At 38.0% G+C, this 20,586-nt stretch overlaps 1 protein-coding gene across 6 annotated transcripts in view; it reads left to right on the top strand.

Moving 5' to 3' along the window:
* Positions 1 to 20,586, top strand: part of REPS1 (RALBP1 associated Eps domain containing 1) — a 39,142-nt gene that overhangs the window by 1,839 nt on the left and 16,717 nt on the right. For 5 of the 6 annotated variants that reach the window (XM_080999627.1, XM_080999624.1, XM_080999626.1 and 2 more), the window contains exons 2-9: positions 6,729 to 6,852; positions 8,908 to 9,104; positions 10,622 to 10,763; positions 15,158 to 15,285; positions 15,769 to 15,931; positions 16,462 to 16,525; positions 17,444 to 17,598; positions 18,554 to 18,690. In XM_080999627.1, the coding sequence (XP_080855753.1) occupies positions 6,729 to 6,852; positions 8,908 to 9,104; positions 10,622 to 10,763; positions 15,158 to 15,285; positions 15,769 to 15,931; positions 16,462 to 16,525; positions 17,444 to 17,598; positions 18,554 to 18,690 (1,110 nt within the window). The remainder of the gene's footprint in view (positions 1 to 6,728; positions 6,853 to 8,907; positions 9,105 to 10,621; positions 10,764 to 15,157; positions 15,286 to 15,768; positions 15,932 to 16,461; positions 16,526 to 17,443; positions 17,599 to 18,553; positions 18,691 to 20,586) is intronic. The other variant, XM_080999625.1, reaches the window with a different exon arrangement.

Below are 20,586 nucleotides of genomic sequence, written 5' to 3'. Positions count from 1 at the left end.
GGTGACCTTGGGCCAGCCACTGTCTTTCAGCCTAACCTATCTCACACAGTTGTTAGGATAAAATGTGGAGGGGAAAGCCATGTACACCAACTCGAGCTCCTTAAAAAAAAGGATGATGTAGGAAATAAATAATAAGAATCATAATATAAGTTATTGGGGTAGTCCATGACTCACATAAGTGTCCAGACACAGAAATGTGTGACTTGGTTACCATGCTAATATTAGACACTAAATTGCAACAAGCAGGTTATTCTGAGACACTGGCCCCTCTCAAATGTTTCAGTTTGTCATTAATTTGCAATACACATGTTAACAGACATTTAGTAAAGTTCTTTAAAAGTATAGATTTAAAATGTGCGCATGTAGCGGCAGGGTTCTCATGAGGAATACTGAGTTCTAGCTGGGAAGTAATGGCTGTGTCACATTGTTTGAGTATCGTTAAGTCTGCCCTGTGTATTACAAAGCTGTTGGCAAAAGCACATACAGAGAAGCTATCATGTTTGTAGTGCTCCAGCTTGTAAAATATGGAGAAGGCCTTGAAGCCTGACGTAATTGGAGTTCATCTAATAGATAGCTTATCTGGCAAACTATTGCCTGTTTGTCTCTGGACACAGATGCTATGTCCAAAGGGAGTCAGTCTTTAGTTACAGTTGAATGAGACCCACAACTACTATAGTCTGCAAAATGAGTACACTTGTGTATAATCTTCGTATAAAGCACTTCACGTTCATTAGGAGCATTAAGTGCTTTGCTGTCTGGCTAAAAACAATATGCTGGAGGTGGAATTAAAAATCTTTATATTATTAAAACTAGCAGCACCCACTTGGCATGTTCATCACTGTTCTTTATAAGCTTTCATTTGTCAGTGTCTTGAAATGACAATTGTCAACATGGTCTATGGAGAGGTTTTACTAGAATAACTACTTTAGATCATACTGCTAACACCATCTCCTATGTTTCCTGATAATGATAAAACTGTTCACCCAGTGCTCCCAGCTGCCACACTGCTCTATGGAGCCTTAAAAGTTAATATTTCTGTGATGCACTACTCGAACATTAGAGAATCTTGGTCTGGATAGACATAAAAAGAAATTCATGGGTCCGTAGAGGATGTAACTCCATGCTGTACATCTTACAACACAATCCTAAGCATATTTACTAGAAAGAAAATTCCACTGACATAAATAGGTCTTATTTCAAAGCATGTGTACATAGGATTGCAGCCTTGGCAAAACTGGCGACTTTAAGGTCTCTATGTCAGATTAAACTTGGTTTCCAGTATCTGGCCAAGTATCCCTGTATCTCTCCTTTCTCTAGTTTAAAAAAAATAAGACAAGGAATAGCTAACATGGAATGCTAGAAACATCCTATCAGTTTAACCATGTGTACAAAAAAGTAACTACTTTGCAATGTATACACATATATGAACATTCTTGTATTAGAGCTGTGCATTTACAGCAAAACTTACACTGCCATCAATTTCACACAGTGTATATGCAGCTTAAAACCTGTTGTAAAAGGTCATATGTGCAGTGACCCTTAAAAGTGTGTGGAGGGTAATAACCTTGTCTTATAGGAAACAGAAGTGGAACATCATAGGATGATTTGTGTGCCCGGCAACAGGATTGCATCAGCAGTTGTACTAGTTTTAAGTCAAGACATTCTGGTTCAGCCTCTCTGCAGTCTGGTGTTTGTTGTGAAGCTCATCTGAGTAGAATAACAAATTAAACAGCTAATATCCAACTGCCCCGCCAATTTTAGCAGGCCCAAGTGCTGCCTTAGTGACTCTAACTGTGAGGATTCGTGTCCTAACCTAACTGGCTGATAACTTTAGTCTATCTGTATTTCTTTATATTTTTCTCTGAATAGCAAATGCTGTTTTACATTTTGCTGTTAAATGCAGGTGTTTGTTCCATTGTTTGTATTTTTGTTGTTGGTTAAGCTATTTTAAATGTTAAGTGATTTTAAAATGTTGTTAAATAAATAAACAAAATGTTCAGTTATCTGTCAGGCTCAAGCTTCAAAGGAGGAAGCCCGTTATCAGTAAAAATGTAAATCAAGTTAAGCTGAGAGACAATACGATATACGATATCTTTATTGCCATTGTCCCATGCAGAACAATGAAATTGAAAAACTACATAAAACTACATAAAAACTACATAAAACTACTACAAAACTACATAAAACATTCAAAAACCTCTGCAAAGCAGCATAAGAATAAGATAATCTAGGAAAACTTCGGCCATGATTCTGTTTCAACAGTTGTAGGAAGATGGTAGGTAAGGAAGTTAAGAAAATAAGCGGAATCCTGCTGGATCGGGCCAAAGGAGAGGGGATTAAAAACCTACTTACGCTGCTACTCTGGGCTTTGATCAGGCAGTTGAGCACATTCCCATAGAGCGCAAGAGCTGGTTGTGTCTGAAATTCCTTGACATGTAACAGTGAATTGTAAATAACTAGAAAAGAAATACCAAATACTACGTATTTTTAAATGAGTACAAATAAGTTCTGAATTTCAGTAAGTTCAGTAAGCAAGCTCTTCCTTAATTTTTAACTTTTGAACCAGCTTATCTTTGACAGTATTTTTAGAAAACTATGTTACTTGTAGAAAGGTGGAATGCAGGTACATCTGGTGCAGCAAGTTTGTTTTGTTTTTAAAGGTGGGTCATGTTTAGCTGCTATTCATTGAACTGGAACGTTGATCCATATGTAAATGTATGTGGGTTATCTGCTATTGTAAGCAATAGTTCAAGCATTATACTAATTCAAGCGACTCAATTAAGAATTTTTTTAAAAGTCTAGAAAAGATTTGCATTATAGAGGATGGCTGTTAGCATGCATGCTTAACACACCTACAAAACAAAATCCAGAATGTGGAAAACCAAGTTGTCTCAAAGTTTATTCCCCTAAAGGAACTAGGATTACCATAACTAATGGACACTAGACCTGGGCAATTTTTCAATATATCATTCAGAATCGGTTATGAAGTCCACATAACGATAACAGTTTCATAAAATGTTATCTGGCAAACATTGCAATTTTGAGAAAACCGTGTAGGCAGCCAGGGCTTCTTAGTGCTTCCGCTGCCTCCTGCAGCAACTCACAAGAGCATCTGTAGCAGTTGCTATGTTTCTTTCCGCTGCCTCTGCAAAAGCAGGTGACTACAGTGGTACCTCGGGTTAAGAACTTAATTCGTTCTGAAGGTCCGTTCTTAACCTGAAACTGTTCTTAACCTGAAGCACCACTTTAGATAATGGGGCCTTGCGCTGCCGCCGTGTGATTTCTGTTCTTATCTTGAAGCAGAGTTCTTAACCCGAGGTACCATTTCTGGGTTAGCGGAGTCTGTAACCTGAAGTGTCTGTAACCCAGGGTACCACTATGTTACGAACGTAGCTGGGAAAGCAGCAGCCAGCCAGCAGCAGAAACTTAAAAGACTGGCCATTAGCTTCTGCTTGCTTAAAGTAGGCTAGTAGCCAGCTTGTCAGGCTGGTAGGTGTGATTTACAGAGATGTTGGTCTGAGATGGCTCGGGGCTTCTTACTGGGAGCTCCCTTTCCCCTTTGCCCCTTCCCTACCGCCATGAAAGAAAAAACGGGGGTTATTTTCTTCAGCATAAGAACAAAAAATATTGTCCTGTTATTTAACTCTTTTTTCTTTACTCCAGTCTTCCCTTCTGCCTGTGTATATGTGTGTGGGGGGGATCGCTTCTCTCTCTCCTGCCTGTCCTCCTTTCTTTTGATAAAAAGGGAGAGGTTGGTGGGATGGGGCACTTTGGGGGGCCGGCTTCTGTGTCATAATAGGGAGAAATAAAGGGGGGAAGATTTAACAGTTGCTGCCTTATGCTGAAATGGGAGATTGGGTGGTTGTTGTGAGGTGAGAGTGATGGGGAGGGTGGGTGCTTGTCATTAAGCAGTGCAAGCAAATGCCTGTCTACTCAGAAGTAAGCCCTACTGAATTCAGTGGGGCTTATTCCCAGGAAAGTAGAAGTAGGTTTAGTTGAACTGAGTGGGGCTTGCTTACTCATGCATAGAATTGCAGTTGGCCCTCTGAGTGGAGGAAATGCAACTTGACATTAGTATATTACATAAATTACTCTTAAATTAGTAGAAAACAGATTAAATTGTTAATCATATGCAAGTTTAATTAATATTTTTACTAAACCTACTACTTTTGTAAATTTTAAATTTGCCCCTAAAACTGCATAGAACATTAATATATTCTCCAGAAATATTTCATGGTTTAGTTGAAGCATGCCATCATTGAGTTAATTTTCATATAATTATATATATCAAATTTATTTTTGTTGTTGTTTTCTCATATTTGTATTGTGTGTGACTCACCACTGTATTTTGGATTGGCCTGGACTTGAATACCACCATTTGGCATCCAAGCTCAAAACCAAAGTCTTGTTTGGATGCATTTTGGCTTGCCTGCTGATGAAAGCGATGGTTTCATCAGTATGTGGTGATTTAGACCTGTAACTTAGTAGCAGTTGCCAGGACATAACCATGTTCGCCTCTACGTAGCTCCATCTTATTTCAGATATCGTGATATATTGGTATATCACAATGTTAGCTGATGATATATCGCAATATTGAAAACCAAATATTGCCCAGCCCTAATGGACACCATAGATGGCACCTGTCATGCTTTATCTGTGTCCTGCTGGAATATTGCTAAGGCTGTCAAAATAACAGGGGAATGTACTGTAATACCTTTCACAGAACAACATGCTCATTGTGTTTGTAGAAAACTATGGGAGGTATCTAGTTGGTAGTGTATTGATAGAATGTATCCATCTGCAGAAGAAGGCACACACACACCCAAATACCCTTCCAAAATCTGCTCTCACAGTGCAGCTTTCAGTCAGCAAATATTGGGGAAAGTTGTGACTGGTTGGTTGCTCATTCTTGGTTGTTTCTCCTGTCAAATCCAATAAAACCAGATCCTACATATGTCCTTCCAGTGTTATTATACAAGTACACTTGCTCATAGCATCAATAAAGATTGATATAGGTGCTAGTGCTAGTAGTAGAATAAAATTAGTTGTAGGTTTACAGTCATACCTTGGAAGTCGAATGGAATCCGTTCCGGAAGTCCTTCCAAAATGTTCGGAAACCAAAGTGTGTCTTCCGATTGGCTGCAGGAAGCTCCTGCAGCCAATCGGAAGCCATGCCAGATGTTCGGCTTCCAAAAATCATTCATACACCAGAACACTCACTTCTGGAATTTGATCATTCAGGATCCAGTTTGTTCAGGAGCCAAGGTAGACTGTATTTTAATTTACTGCTCTATGGTTGGTAGAGAAGGCAGTATTCAGAGGTACAGTTATGGTTGTGGAACTTCTAGGATCCTAATGCTATTTCAGTTCTAGAGAGTGTGTGTGGTACACAGACCCATGACAGTCTCAAAAAATCCTTTAATTCAGGCCACAGCATACACTTAACTAATTTGCATGGTTACTGTTGCACACAATAGCTTTGTGAAGTGTAAGTTTTGAAGTATAAACTATAGTTTGTGTATGTGACAATGTAATAAAATACATGTGCGTGCATTTTATTGTGCGTGTTGTCAAAAATACATCTTCCCATTTACACTGTGGTATGTTATGTAGGTACAACAAATGGTAATTGGGTGGCATTTTTAACGTGTGTTTTTTTTTAAAAAAAATCAGTCTTCTAACATTGTGTCTGGGACACCATTTTTCTGTCATATTGCATTAAATTTAACTTTTTTGTACCTTACATAGCAGGGGTTTTGTTAGTTATGTTTATATTAAACAGACAATGGCTACAGTCACATATAATGATGCCAGCAAACTATGAGTTGCATGCTGGTGCAGACGGCTTAAGCAGTCCCTGATTTGCTCCTCCATCTCTAGGAGTGAAGGGCTGCTTGAGTTGTGCGTACAGCCTAATTTAATTCACTATGATTTGTTGGCGGCATTTTGTATGCCTTATGACCCTTTCATTTCAATATTCCAGTGGGGCAGCTCAGCACTGAGAACACTCTACAGTATATAACTAATTTGAGTTGATGCTGACTTTTTAAGAGCCTCATCAAGCTACATTTGTCCCTAGCAAACATCATTATGCTACATACAGACACACTTAACATTGTAAATAAAAAATAACTCTTCCTCCCCCACATTTTTTAAAAAATAAAAGCAGAATTGATTCTTAGGAGTTGAACTTTGCACAAGTCATACTTTGATTACAATTGGGTAGAGCAGTAAGATAAATTTGTTCTGAGGAGCAGTTATGGGTTGCTGACTGAAACAAATATTCATATTGGTTTCGGGATAGTGTCAGGAAGGGAGGGAAACAAGATTTAAGAGGAATATGTGAACAAGGACATGAAAAGCTAGGTGTTCAGTTTAATTTAAATATTGGCCACAGATTGCAATTAAAATGCAATAATACAGTACATCAGATGTTTAATAAGGGAACTGGTATTTGTTATAGTGGGCAAGAGAGAGATCAACCAAAATTATTTGCCATTATAGCAAACATAGTGAAGGTATTGAGAATGAGACCAGTGAAATTGAAGTGAATCACTGCAGGAGAATGAGAACATTTTTTTCCTACCATAGTTTAATAGAAAACTACTGCATTTATGATATTATAGCATAGTATTTATTGGCAAGCATATATAGAGTACAGTGAACTAATGTTTCTACTTCACCAAATTTATTATATTCATTTTGCTGGATGTTTCGGTTTTCTCTAGATCATGGAACTTTGTGGTGCTACAAGACTTGGATACTTTGGAAGAAGCCAATTCTACATTGCTTTGAAACTAGTTGCAGTGGCTCAGTCTGGGTTTCCACTGCGAATGGAAAGCTTGAATTCTGGTAAGCCTTGAAATAAGTATTGAAATATAATTGACTAGGTTATTAAAATATGGCTCTTGTCTGATACTCCTCTACCAGCATATACCACTGACATGATTCCTCTGATGTTTTCTTAAACATCTCTTCCTTTAAAGGAAATTTCCTCTAATAAGAACTTTTCTTGCATGACTGTTTTTAATGCCGTTGCAAGCAGCTCTACTCTAAGGATAAAAAAATAATATTCCCAAAGTGGAAAAAACACCAGTGTCCCAATTCATTGACAATTTTGTACTTTAAATGTCAGACTATATGCTTTCCTTCAAATAATAGTTAGGTTTTAAACCTATGGTTATATTCTAGGAGGTTTAGACTTCTGATTGAAAGTTAGAAATGAGAAGCTCTGAGATGGATGTCATCAGAAATTTCGGCTACTTAGGTCTGCCTATTATTTTCACTTGATCCAGTCTGCAGACTGTGTTAACTTAGTGTCTTTATGTCATGTGTAAAGGTAAAAATGAGATAAAGGAACTGAGGCAGAAATAAAGTAATGATGGCTGACGGCCTTTATACTCATTTTTTGTATCTGTTGGGACAGAAAAAATGAACTGGGTAATACCCAGGTTAGCACTCATAACACACTCTTTTTTATTGGTGTTAAAAATGTGGCTATTTACCAGAACAAAGAGCTTTGCGATAGGTAGCGTATACCAAGGGGCATTTGTGTTTCCTCAACAACAGGACTTAAGTCTGAGTAGCTAACTGCTTTTGAAACTTGAGAAGATGGCAAGAAGGTCTGCTATTCTAATAAGTTTTTTTAAAAAAACCCAGTTAGCGTAAACAAGCTCTTTTCTTTGTTTAGAATGATCTTTTTTAAATCCTCCTCATGAGGAATAGTATGCTTTTACAACTCTGTATCTGTTGTTTAGAGATGTAAGTCTTCTGCTTGTCAAACAGAGTTGGCGTTCCTCTCTTGGTTACCTCACAATTAAGTTATTATAGTATTTGATGTTGAGGTACCACATATTAGTAGAAGCAGGTCTGAAAACTGCTGCCTTCTCTTAGAGAAGTTGCCCACCTTGAACCTCTTAGTGCATTTGACCCATAGAACTTCAAGTGGTTTGGAGCTTGACATATATAAGATGAGATGCAATTCAGAGCAGTACATAACTTTTATTTACTTCCCATTTCAGTAATTTCTAACTGACACTTGCTTTTCAGAACTTTCTCCACAACTTTTAAGATAAAAATTTTTAAGTAAAAACAAGCTGTCAGCATTGCCATGGTCCTGTTGATCACATAAAACAAGTTTTTTTGGGGGGGGGCAGCTTCAGGTTGTATGCTCTCATTGCTTGGGGAGAGGTGAATTAAAGAGAAATATAAAAGGTTCCTGTGGGTGTTGAAAAATCTCTGTCTATGAAATACTTAACATGCTAATGTCCATCTGTAGTCACTAAGATGAAAAATTCAAGTTGGCTTCAAAGTTTGAGCTGTTAAATTCCTGTTCTGGCAAGAATTCTTTCTTCAACTGAATTGTCACAATCTTGATTGCAATTTTGAATTACTTGAATACTCTATTGGTTTTATATGGTTAATACAGGGATGGGTAATCTTTTTGTTTTCAGGGACCAAGCCTTTAGCTGGCCCCACCCCATAGGCCAACTTTGACAAATGGGTGTGGCAAGCTACCTGTCAATCACACAACATTGTTATGTTGTCACATGATTGGCAGGTGGGTTACCCTGCCCACCTGTCAAAACCCTTTGCCACTTACAAAGCCTGCCATGCAATCAGAGCTTGAAAGGATGGGCAGGGAGGCTTGGAAATGCAGGAAAGCATTTTCCAACCCTTTAAAGATCGCTCCGGCAGAATAAGCACCTGTTTCTTCATCACTGTGTGATGGAGCAGCTCCTGCCAAAGCCAGTGCCTGCATAGAACAGACATTGGCTGTAGCAGGAACTGGTCCAGCTTGCAACAATCTTGATAGCAACTTTCAAGAAAATAATATTTTAATGGGGAATCAAAACATTTTGTAACTTAAGTGTCTTATAATAATCATGTGTGGTGTTGTTTTAACAGTCAAGGACCTCCCCCTGCCCAGATTTGTCATGTCAAAGAATGAGCAGGAACTGAGGCATTCATCGTTGTATTCTTCAGATCCTGATAACCCATCCTCCTATTCAGGTGCGATTCCTCCCCCACCAGGTAGAATACAAGTTAAAAAAGGCTCTGTGAGCCATGATGTCGTCCAGCAACGTCCAACGACAGATCAGCAGGTAATGAAATATAAAGACTGACTAATGTTTTTAAGTATCCTTAATGGTTTTTATATTGTGGTTCTGTAATTATGTTAAAATACAAAGGGCAATGCAAGTTTAGCAGTGATTTATTTGTTTTATAAATCTGGCTCTGAAAGCTTAGGGAAAGAACCTCCAGAACAGATTTAGGGTGTGTGCAGAGGGAGGCAGAAGCCCCATTGTACAAATGAACCTCATTCCCCACGTGTGTACCCCATTTAGTGCTATGTTGAATTCCATCCCTGGTGCCAAACAGAATAGAATTACTTATTCTACCTTGTAACTTTGCATGTAGGTCAAAAACTAAATTTTTCTGCTACAGATTGTGTTGTCAAACTAGTCTTACAATTTTGGCTGCAAGCTGATTTCACAAGCCCACTAGTTTGAGTGTATTTCTTTTTATTATTATTTATTTAATTGAAATTACACTATATTGCTTCATACTATTGCAGTTAAGTTACAACTAAAGCTCCTTGAGAGGTCTTGGTTAGTGCTTTAGGTCTTTGTACATCTTTTTTTCTTTACATGATGCACCCATATTCTAGAAAAAGGCTAGCATAAGCCAGTCCGGCCACTGCATTATGGACCAATTGAAGTTTCCAAGTCATCTTCAAAGGCATCCCCATGTAGGGGATAAGAAACATCCTTGCAAGAGTGGCCTTCTTTGGATTCAACCCTTTATCCTGTCATTTTTTTTCCAGACACTTGCATGTAATTCTGTCTAGGTACTCTTATTTGGAGAGCGAGATGTGATTTTGTTACAATCTTCATGATCATTTTTATAACCAGTACTATATTTTACCAGTAGCATTTTTGTTTGGTGGCAGTCATGGGTAGGTACACTCGTACCTCGAGTTGAAGTTGCTTCAGGTTGAGCCTTTTCAGGTTGCGCTCCGCAGTGACAGTTTCGCTGCTCGCGCATGCGCAGACAGTAAAAATGACGTCTCACGCATGTGCAGAAGCAGCGAATCGTGACCTGCATTCGCTTCAGGATGTGAACGGGGCTCCGGAACAGATCCCGTTCATATCCAGAGGTACCACTGTATTGACTAACAATTTACCATGGCATCCAAAGTCTGCAAGTAAGGCCTGTCTTTCTAAATCTTTTATTTGTTTCCTAGTAATAGAAGCTTTAGAAATAATGAAATGGTTTCACTTTTGGAGATGATATAACAAGCGGAAAGTGAGACCAGTGAATGATACAACTGGGTTCTGATAACATACCATAAGTAAAAATAAGTGGCAAAACCTAATATGGCAAAATTACAAGAACTGGGTATTCATGCTGTCCCTATTTATTTTCAAGATTCATTTGAATGCATGACAAGTTTTAACGTGCCCACTAAGTTTTATTATTTGCCTTGCCCTTGATCTTTTTGTTAGTATTAAAATCCCACCTGTTCTTAATAAAGAATTTGTTCTTAAAGAAAGTGGTTTTTAGAATATTGTTTTAGGTACATAGTATAACATTTTTAAAACTTCCTTTGTTTTATTAGGAGTCCACATCTCCCGTTGTTTCACCGCAGCAATCTCCACCAACCTCTCCACACACATGGAGGAAGCACAGCCGCCATCCCAGCGGAGGAAATAATGAGCGACCAGGGCCTTTTTGGGCTCCCTTTAGTGAAGCACAAGCAGGTATATATAAATGTCTTGTGTTACACTTCAAGTGTCGCCTGAGATTGTGGATTTCTTAATATAGCCTAGTAGCACCCCATGTATGAGGCAAGCCACTCTAAGGAGGTACAGACTTGAATCAGGGAGACAAAAGTATTCCTCTGGCCCACCTCAGTATGTCCTGATCAGTGACAAGAGCAGCTTCCTTTCACCCTAGTAAAAAGTCAACTAGGAATGTGCACTCTTGCCTTTTATCTACCATCTTGCCCCAGTACAACATCCCATCCTTTATTTTGGTACTAATTCTAAGGAATCATTGGTACAATCCTGTTTTTTGAAAACTCTTAATTTCCATAAGATTCATCTTTGTGAGAATGCATCTGGCCCTGCGATATCTTTTGATCTGTTTTTGTTTGCTTTTGAGGGAGACACCTTAAGTATTTCAGCTTCACACAAGACTGTTTTCTTTCTGGTCACTTGCGCACTAGAGGAGGCCCAAACATTTTATTGTGATAAGGAAATTCAGTAGTAAAAAGTTGCAAAGGCTTGTTAGAATATTTCAGGCAACAACAAGAAGAACATAAAATAGAATGCGTATTCTGTTTAATGACGCTTCACATTAAAGCTTTGAACTGTGAATTTCATTGAAGAAGGCAATTTCAGGCTAACATTCTAACATTCTAAAGTTGGAATCTTAACCACATTTTTATAGCATCCAGTGCTGTAGGTCACACATGATCTGTTTGGAGGAGACAAGCCCTAAGCCCAAATTCCCATGACTTAGCAGCAGCAGGACCCAGGGGAAGAGTGAAGCAGTCACAGTTTTTGCTCTGTATATCCGCCTGCTTGCTCACTTGTGGTTAACGATAATTTGACTTAATGTTACATGCTAGATGTGCTTATATGAACACTATTTGGTTTAGTCAGTGACCAGAGGAGTAAGAGAGATGTTAAAATAGAGTGTAAACGCTATACTAAAAATAGCACACTATGTAGTGTTTTCAAAAATAGCTGAACCTTGAAAAAGAAAATAGCTAAATGTTCAAAGCATTAGAAAATAAAGGGTATTTCAGTAGACCTTTTAATGGAACCCAAATCAATAAAAACTACTTCTTAGACTGTTTTGTGATGTTGGACAATGTCAGGGAATATAGCACCACAGCCAGGAAGCACAAACTGACTAGCATCTAATGTGGTGAGGTGAGCATCTTTGAGGAGGCCCAGAAGAAAACCAAACCTCCAAATAAAACTATTTTTGGTAGGCAGATACCAAGCAAGACCATGTACATTCTGCACTAAAAATAAATCTGCAGCCTGCCTAAATTATGTACTATTAGTAAGCAATTTGTCTTATTTTGTGTATTTTTTGCACATTTTCTCTTTGCATTATTTTTATCCATATTTTCCTAGCCTGGGTATGGGCAAGTACATTGAAAACTTGCATCTAGCCTCCTAAAAAGCTTATTCTGTCACATTGTGTGCTTCTGAGTTTTCAGCAGATGTTGCCCATACATTGTCGGGTCTAGCTTATGGGCACAAGAGCTGCATTTTATTTTATTTCTTTAAAAAAGGAGGTTGAACTCTGTGCTTAGTACTATGTTTCATTAAATTATGTCTTTCTTATATCTCTCATACTGCTTCCGTATTTGTCAACATTAGTATAAACCTTGGAGGCTTGATCACAATTGTTTCTTGATTTCTGCTTGAGAGTCCAGCTCTTCTGTTCCAAAGTATCTTTGCTCAGTTTTCCAGTCTTTGCATGCCTCACTTTTTATTGCAATTAGGCCTAAGTCTTAGGCAAGACCACCTTGAACTCTGATAACTTTATGGACAAATTTAATAATCCAGCTTTTTGTTGTTGAGTGTTGTAGGATAATGAGGTTTTTATTTCTGCCAGAAAGTGTATATAGTTTCAGTAATCAGTTGCTATTTTGTTGTACCAAGAAAGCCATAAGTAGCAGACAGTTGAGAACTGCAGCTTGCTTGTGCTCCTGTTCAAATTTGCATTGAATAATTGTTGGGTTGATTTCTTAGGGCAGGATTCAACTAATGGGTCCCATCGGCGCAAGCGCTGTGCAAGGACTCCTCCCTCACTTATCCCCTGAAATTGACTTGGCACGGGGGTCAGGAGAACCTCTGGAATAGCACACAGCGAGAGCAGAGGAGAGTGGGAGATTGTTCTACCTGGCAAGCCAATGCTTGCCCTGACAGAACAGTCGCCTTATTGCAACATTGAATTCCCCATTTTAGGGTGATTTATCATTTGTGACATTCAAATTAGACAGTTTGGCTACGTGTTATACAAATAATCTAGAAAGTTCAAAGAAAGCTATTTAAGGCAGCCAGAACAAGAATATAAAGCATTCTAATAAAGTGTTCCTTGTTGGAAATAGAAGTTCTGGGGCATATTGGGGCATCAGTTGTTAACAGGGAACCAAAGGGCATTGCTTGTCTTGAGAGCTGGCAGTGAATCATGTCACCTCATCATTTGTCCATCGCTACTCCTTCACCACTTGCTCCATCTGAACCGTCATTATTTCCATACTACTTAGATAGAAGCCAGAGCTTTTTCAGGTATGGGTGTATGGGTGGGTGTGTTGGGGAATATTGTTTATACATGAACTACCCAGGCCCTACAGATCGGCAGCCATGTCAAAGATTTTCAGATCAGCTGTGGTGAAGAGAGAGAAAAGTTAGCAATGGCAGGGAAGCTGGACAGTAGTGACCATAAGGAAGCCTACTGTTAGGCCATACTTGAAGTAGGGGAAAAGGCTTTTTCTGAGGAAGAAGTCTCCTTTGTCCACTTAGCAGCTGTTGCTGCTTTGCTACAGACTAGATCATTGATAAACAGAGCCATTTTGAAAAGAATGGACAAGGTCAACTGTCAAACTTTGAGGTAGCGCTTCAGCTTTATTAAATACTTTAAACAATCTAATTACTTCAATCTAGCGAGTTCATTTGCAAAAAGGTGTTATCATTAAATAGTCCAGTCTACCTCACCCCCGAAAAACTTCAGTAGAACAGGATTTACTTTTGTTAGATTTATTAATAGCACTCTTGTGAATTTAATAAAAAAAACTGTTCCAATTCTTCCTGTGCTGGTTCTAAAGAGGAAAGGAGCTTCACATCTTTCCTTCCTCTACCAAAGTAGACTCGTATTTATTAAAGAGGGATTAATTTTCCTTTGCACTGAAAAGCGTGACCTTTCCTAGCAAAAGAATAGTAATCTGTAAGGTATTAATCTAGGAGAATTCTGCTTTTCAAAGCCTTTCCCCCATTAAAATAGTTTTGGTGCTCTGTGTATAGTCCTGCTAAGTATATGCATGAGAATGCTAAACTTTCACTTGTGATACACAGAGATTTAAGTTCCTGATTTTTCAATATACTACAGTTAGTATTTGTCATCCTTTTCTGGGAAGCGCACAAGAATTCCAAAGTGCAGTGCTCTTTTAGTGTGGTAATGGCCTCCTGAATTAAGAAGCAGGCAACAATGCAGCACAGAACAAGAGGCAGACCATAGTCAGGTTCTAGCTCCAATCTAGAATTGTGAAAATCCACTTTAGAGGTCTTTTATTGCATAAGTGGTATATGATATTTGTTACATAATTTTTTTCTGTGATATCCTGTAGATATTGGTCTGTTAACAGGGCATCATAGCCACACCATGGTTTGACCATTAGAACCATGCCTTTTGCTCAGTTGCTCATTCCTCAAATGCTTGTATCAAATTTCTTTCATCCTAGTGTGATGGCCAGTTTGTTGCATTCAGATCAGGCAAACAAGTTTGTCACATGGAGTAGTTTGTTTACTGAGTGGAAAGAAAACAGTCATTTGAACTGGGTTTCCAATCCTTCTTTGGAGATAAACTTTGGTTTGTGATAGCCCTAATTTACCTAATTAAGTTGCAACTTCAGTGGGTTACCATAAACCAGGGAGTGAGAAGGGTAATGGGAGCTTTTATGCCTGATTCATTTCCCAGTTTACCAAGCCCTTGTTTGGCCTGATTGTCAGAATTAAATTATAGACCAGGGACCAAAGGGATGCATAGGTTCCTGCGCGGACCTTGTTCTGGGCTGGGGAATTGTTTGTTTTCCTAGGTAAAGGTAAAACCAACCACAAGATGGTTAAGTTCAGCCAAAGGCGACTATGGGATGTGGCGCTCATCTCACTTCAGGCTGAGGGAGCCAGTGTTTGTCCACAGACAGCTTTCCGGGTACCGCTTCTGTCCCCTGTTTTCCTAGGAACAGCACCCCACTCACATTAATATGCCTCAGTTTTAGGAACATTTTGCAATGTGGCACTGCATTGAATCTAGAATCATGTGATCTCACAGAATTTGTCCCATGGTTCCTGGTTATGACTTTTCTTGAATAGACTGTGTGGCAGTCTTGAAATTGAACTGTTTTGGTTTTCAGGCTCCTGTAATACTGGTGATCCCATGTGGTCTGGCCATTCACCACCACCGCACCAAGAAAACTGGGTCAGTTTTGCTGATAACACACCAACCAGTACTATTTTAGCCATGCATCCTGCTTCTGTCCAGGTGTGACATTTTATTGGTATTCTTTTGATTTGCTTCATTCCAATTAATGTCAGTCATTTTCATATTGTCACCAAAGATTCATGCCGTGACTCTAAATGTGAGTGTGTTTAAGATCAGTCTCTGATCTATTCTTCTTTACATAATATAACCTCTGTCACTGAAGATTCTTGATCAAGCAAACCTTTTAAGTTAACCTGCCAGCATATGCAAAACTAACTTTCAGCTTTTCTTTGTCCTTATAATTATTTTAAACTATTCTTTGCATAGTTTTCATAACTTTGTGTTGCTTACATGAATGTTGCTACTTCTATCTTAAGTATATTTTCAAAATACTTTCTTTAGAATCCCACCTAACCAGCACAAACTGGAAGACTTCTAAAGCTACTTCGATAAATAACTTTCATTTCCTTTCTTAGGTCAATATACAAAATGGTAGGCTGTTGATACATTTATATAATGCTGAAGAAAAATGTTTCCTTTCAGGACCAGACAACAGTCCGAACTGTAGCATCAGTTACTACAACAAATGAAATTCGTAGGCAATCAAGTAGTTATGATGATCCTTGGAAAATAACAGATGAACAAAGGCAATATTACATAAATCAGTTTAAAACCATTCAACCTGATCTAAATGGATATATTCCAGGTGAGTTCTTTTAAACACATAAGTTACAAGAGTACATATTTTAGTTTCCTACTAGTAAAGACACTGGGTTGATTTCTAAGATTCTATAAGCAGAGTTGCATTCCTGGTTCTTGCTAATGGAAGGGAGAGGCAGGTTTTGTTGATTTCCCATGTGCCCTCCAAAATCTGTTCTAGTGGGTCGAAAGATCCTCTGGAACAGTGAGGCAAGCAGTGTAAGGAATCCTCTAATTTATAGAATCCTCTGATTTATAGAAAGGAATCTTACGCACCAACCTCATATTTTCTTGGACTTTATATACCATTTATATGCCATTATAGTTTTGTGATGAGTGCTACAATTATATTATTGCATACAGTATGATTCCAGATATTTTTTTAAACTAACATTAGAAGATAGAAATCTCTTTAGAACCTCACTATTTTCAGTGTTTCTGCAATACACTTATATTTTTTTCCCTGCAATACACTTATAATCCTTCCAAGTTATAATTTTAGAATCAAAGTTAAACGTCATTGTTTTAATATTTCAGGTTCTGCAGCTAAAGAATTTTTTACAAAATCAAAACTTCCTATTCTTGAACTTTCGCACATTTGGTAAGTGTGAAATATAGCTAGGTTGGGGAAGTTCCTTTGTTTCAAATCACAGTTCTTTGGTTGTGGAGCTGAAATGCCTAGTATTTAAATTACCTTTCATAATTTACATTAAAACATATCCCCTGCACTGTCAGTGTAACTTTTGCTGCAATCCTATACATGCATACTTGGCAGGAGGTATCAATGAACTTATTTTCTTACATCTGAGTAGATGTGTAGGCTTGAACAGTTAGAAGTTAAATCAAATAATAAACTTTCATCTGACCTAATTTTGAAATAAAGCTTCCCTTTTGTAATATGGCTGTGCTATAAATCGCCATATCGCTGAATACCATATTGAAATAATATCATGATAAGTTTCAGCAAGGCAATATAGCAGTGAACAGAAGGTGAACACTTAACAGCTTCCCAAGGGGTAGCTCAGCTGAACCGATACTTTGCAGAAAATTTGCATTCAAATACTTTGAATGATTCCTCATGTTTTACTTAAAAGGACATTTAAGAAGTCTAGGCTTAACCCATCTCTCAATAAACTAACTTTTCTTGTATAGAATAGCAGCCAACATTTGATTCAGCAACATTGTATATAGTGTCTCTGATCCCATGTTGCTCGCTCTTTCTTTTTTGTAACAGAAGGCTCCCATTGGCTGAAATGGGAAGAAGTGATTTTTGCCAATTCCACCTTCCCCTCTAGTCCCTTGTGCCTACCACCCATGCTATTACCTATGGTACTCCAGTTTTTGGAGCAGATATTCAGGAAGCATAGTGGACTGTAGTGGGAAGGTGAAATTGCTGAACATTGACCTCGTTTTAGAAGCAGAATGCCAGACTGTGTGGTGTGAGCTTAAAGCTTTCTCAGTAAAAGTGAAGTTCAGTAGAAACATAGTTTAGAAGTAATACTTTCCCTCGCCTTTTCAGGGAGCTGTCGGATTTTGATAAAGATGGTGCATTAACACTGGATGAATTCTGTGCTGCTTTCCATCTAGTAGTTGCTAGGAAGAATGGCTATGACTTGCCTGAGAAACTGCCTGAAAGTTTAATGCCCAAACTGATTGATTTGGAGGACTCAGCAGGTATTTCCTTTCTTCTGTAGAGTTTTGTTCCTTTAAAACTACTGTTAAAAGTAGGATGTCATTAGGCAACATTAAATTTACAGTGTAAATTGTACTAATTTAAGGTTGATTCATTGAAATTAATGGACTTAAACTAGTCGTGATCATTCATTTCAGTGGGTCTGCACTGAGTAAAATTTAGCTGAGTGCAACACAAAGGCCTGTTAATAAGGAAGCAATTTCTTATTCTTGTGGTGGTTTTGTGTATTGTGAGTCACGGTTTTAGAGTCACGATTGAAAATGTGGTGAGAGATGGTGAGAAAAGTTAGAATGGACTGAACTTGCAGTATGATGCCTCAAGCTAGCAACTACATTTTTGTAGCCAAGGACAGACAGCTCTGTTCTTTGGAAACTATAAGTAACAGATTCGAGGGTGTTTGATCTTAGCAAACTCATGTACCCAAAAGCAATATATGAAATCCCTATGATTCCACAAATAAGTTAATGAAAATTATATTAATGTTCCTGTCTGAGACTTTAGTATGATTGCTGATATCCCAAGGGCTGCCCTTGAAGGTTGGGACCTTTTGGAATAGAATTTCCATGAGGGTCTATTACTAATAGAGACTCTATCACCTCTCCCAACCTCTGTAGGAGAAGAGAGATTGGAACTTCCTCCAGTTTGTAAATCCCGTTTTCAAGCTTATTTCAGTATCTGTGTCTTATTAATTTAAATTGCAAGAGTGTTGCTAGAAAAACCTTTTAAAATAGAATACTGTTACATTCCTTGAGTCCTGTAATTTTTAAATTATCACTGCTGCAGTGTATATATTTTGTAATGTGCATAGATAACCTTGCGTTACAAGCAAGCTTCTGTAATAAGTGAGATTGATACACAGAACAAATTATGGTTAGTAAAGCTTTGAATTGAAGCCTAATTAAGACGTTAACACACAATTGTGCTTGACTTTCATAGTGGTTCCTGTGTCAGAAGCAGGGGATCAGTCTGGTGAGGTAGGTTATGCAAGTTCACCAGCAGAAGCACCTCCAAGCAAATCACCGTCAATGCCATCACTAAATCAAACATGGCCCGAGCTGAATCAAAGCAGTGAGGTTAGCAAACAGTATCTTACTTTGAAAGTTTTTTATTTTAAAATCTAATGTATGGCACAATATGAACTAGATGCCACTGTGCCATAAAAGCTGGCTTATGTACCTCATTTTGAGTGTTCACTGCATAAACTGAGCAGAAATATATGGCCTTGATCCTAAGCCATAATACATAAGGGTATATTTTGAGATTGTCAATAGGTGCTCAAACATTTAATTATTAATCTATACTTACTCGTAATCATTAAAGGTGGACTGTTCCATCGGTGATATGTCTTCTACTCAGCATTAGGCCTATTGTTACCTCGGTGGCATAATTTCTTGACAGTAACATTGCCTGTGCAGACGACCAAGATTGGAACAGGTCTTTCAGGAGGATCTCAAGTTCTCCAAACTATCCTCCTGAACGTCCTGAAAGCATAGGCAAGTTTTGCACTGTCAAGATCTGTTGTAAGCCAGGCTGCTGTTTAGGCTGCGAGAAGTAAAGCTACAGGGAGCCAGGCAGAGGGCCTTCTCGGTAGTGGCACCCACCCTATAGAATGCCCTCCCATCACATAGTAAGGAGATGAGTAATTATATAACATTTAGGAGACTTGAGTAAAATCCACTAGGTAAGAAATACATATTCTAACAACAGAAATATCAGTTACCATTTACTATGCTATGCTGGCTCAATTAATAAACATAATTATAGGGAAATTTTGATTCAAAGAAGGGCCAAAAATTACTATTGATTTGCCTAGTATGCATAATTATGGCATTGCTTATTGCAAAGGGTAATAATTAACAATAACAGGTGAAATTTTTAAAGAGTTGCCATATTACTGGACGGGTAGATGTCTTAATGGCTATTAGGCAAAATAGTTGCTTTTGGAATGTATGTGAGGTAGTATGCCTTGTGACTGCAAGTTACTGGTGTCAAACTAGAGATGGCCATTATTTTCACACTGCAGTTGTGAGCTTTCAGAGGCTCCTGTTGTTCCAGCAGACCCTAAACTACCTTTCTTGGTTGGAACCTACAGGGCAATTCCTAAATTGTTGTATATGTAAATCTTCAGGCATCCAATAGTAATTGGCATGTCAAGGTTCCTCCGAAGTTAAAAGCCTAGAGGTGAGGAATGAGTAAAAATACCCAGGCATGTGATTTTTATTTAGTTATTTATTTCACACAATTGATATACTATAAGAAAATGAATTGAAAGGTGTTGCCTTGTAATCAAGAGATCAGAGGTATGTGAATGAGAAGACCAACAAAAAAGGGGTAGTGTATTTTTTTTAACTGAAAGTAATACAGAATACTTGACAAATACTACTAAGACTAATGTGTATTGGGTTATATTTCCAAAAGTTCTAGGACAGCATTTAGCACTCCGATTCTTTTGAATTATTAATCCTATATACTGCCAAATCAAAGTGTAAACAATTATGTAGGAAATTCAATATGTTTACATTTCATGGCAGGCTTGAGGCCAGTTGAGTTTTTATGTACAAATGTATCTGGTTCAAATACTTGCTAAATCATGTTTAATCTTCTTGGAATGAACTTTTGCATTGTTTTGCTTATTTGGGAAACCTATCCAATTTTCAGATTACGATTTCACTTGCCTTTCTTTGAATTGTTTGGTTTGTTGGGGGTTATGTGGAGATTGTATTTAAAGATGCTGTCATCCCCACACTCACCTACCTACTTGGAAAGTTAACTTATGTCAAATTCTTACACTGTTTTTAACAGTTAGGTCTTCTTGAGGAGTCTTGATTCTTCATATTGGAACTGCCTCTAGGGTTGTCAAATTGATTTATTTTTTATTTTATTTAAAATATATCTACTGTCCAACATGCTAATCTGTCTGGCATTTTTAGGATAACAAAGATTGTGCTACTGTCTCACTTATAATTCAT

This window comes from Podarcis pityusensis, assembly GCF_964106645.2.
Source record: "Podarcis pityusensis genome assembly, chromosome: 3".
Taxonomy (NCBI): Eukaryota; Metazoa; Chordata; class Lepidosauria; order Squamata; family Lacertidae; genus Podarcis; species Podarcis pityusensis.
The sequence above is the reverse complement of the archived record's forward strand: the minus strand, read 5'-3'. Positions and strand labels throughout refer to the sequence as shown.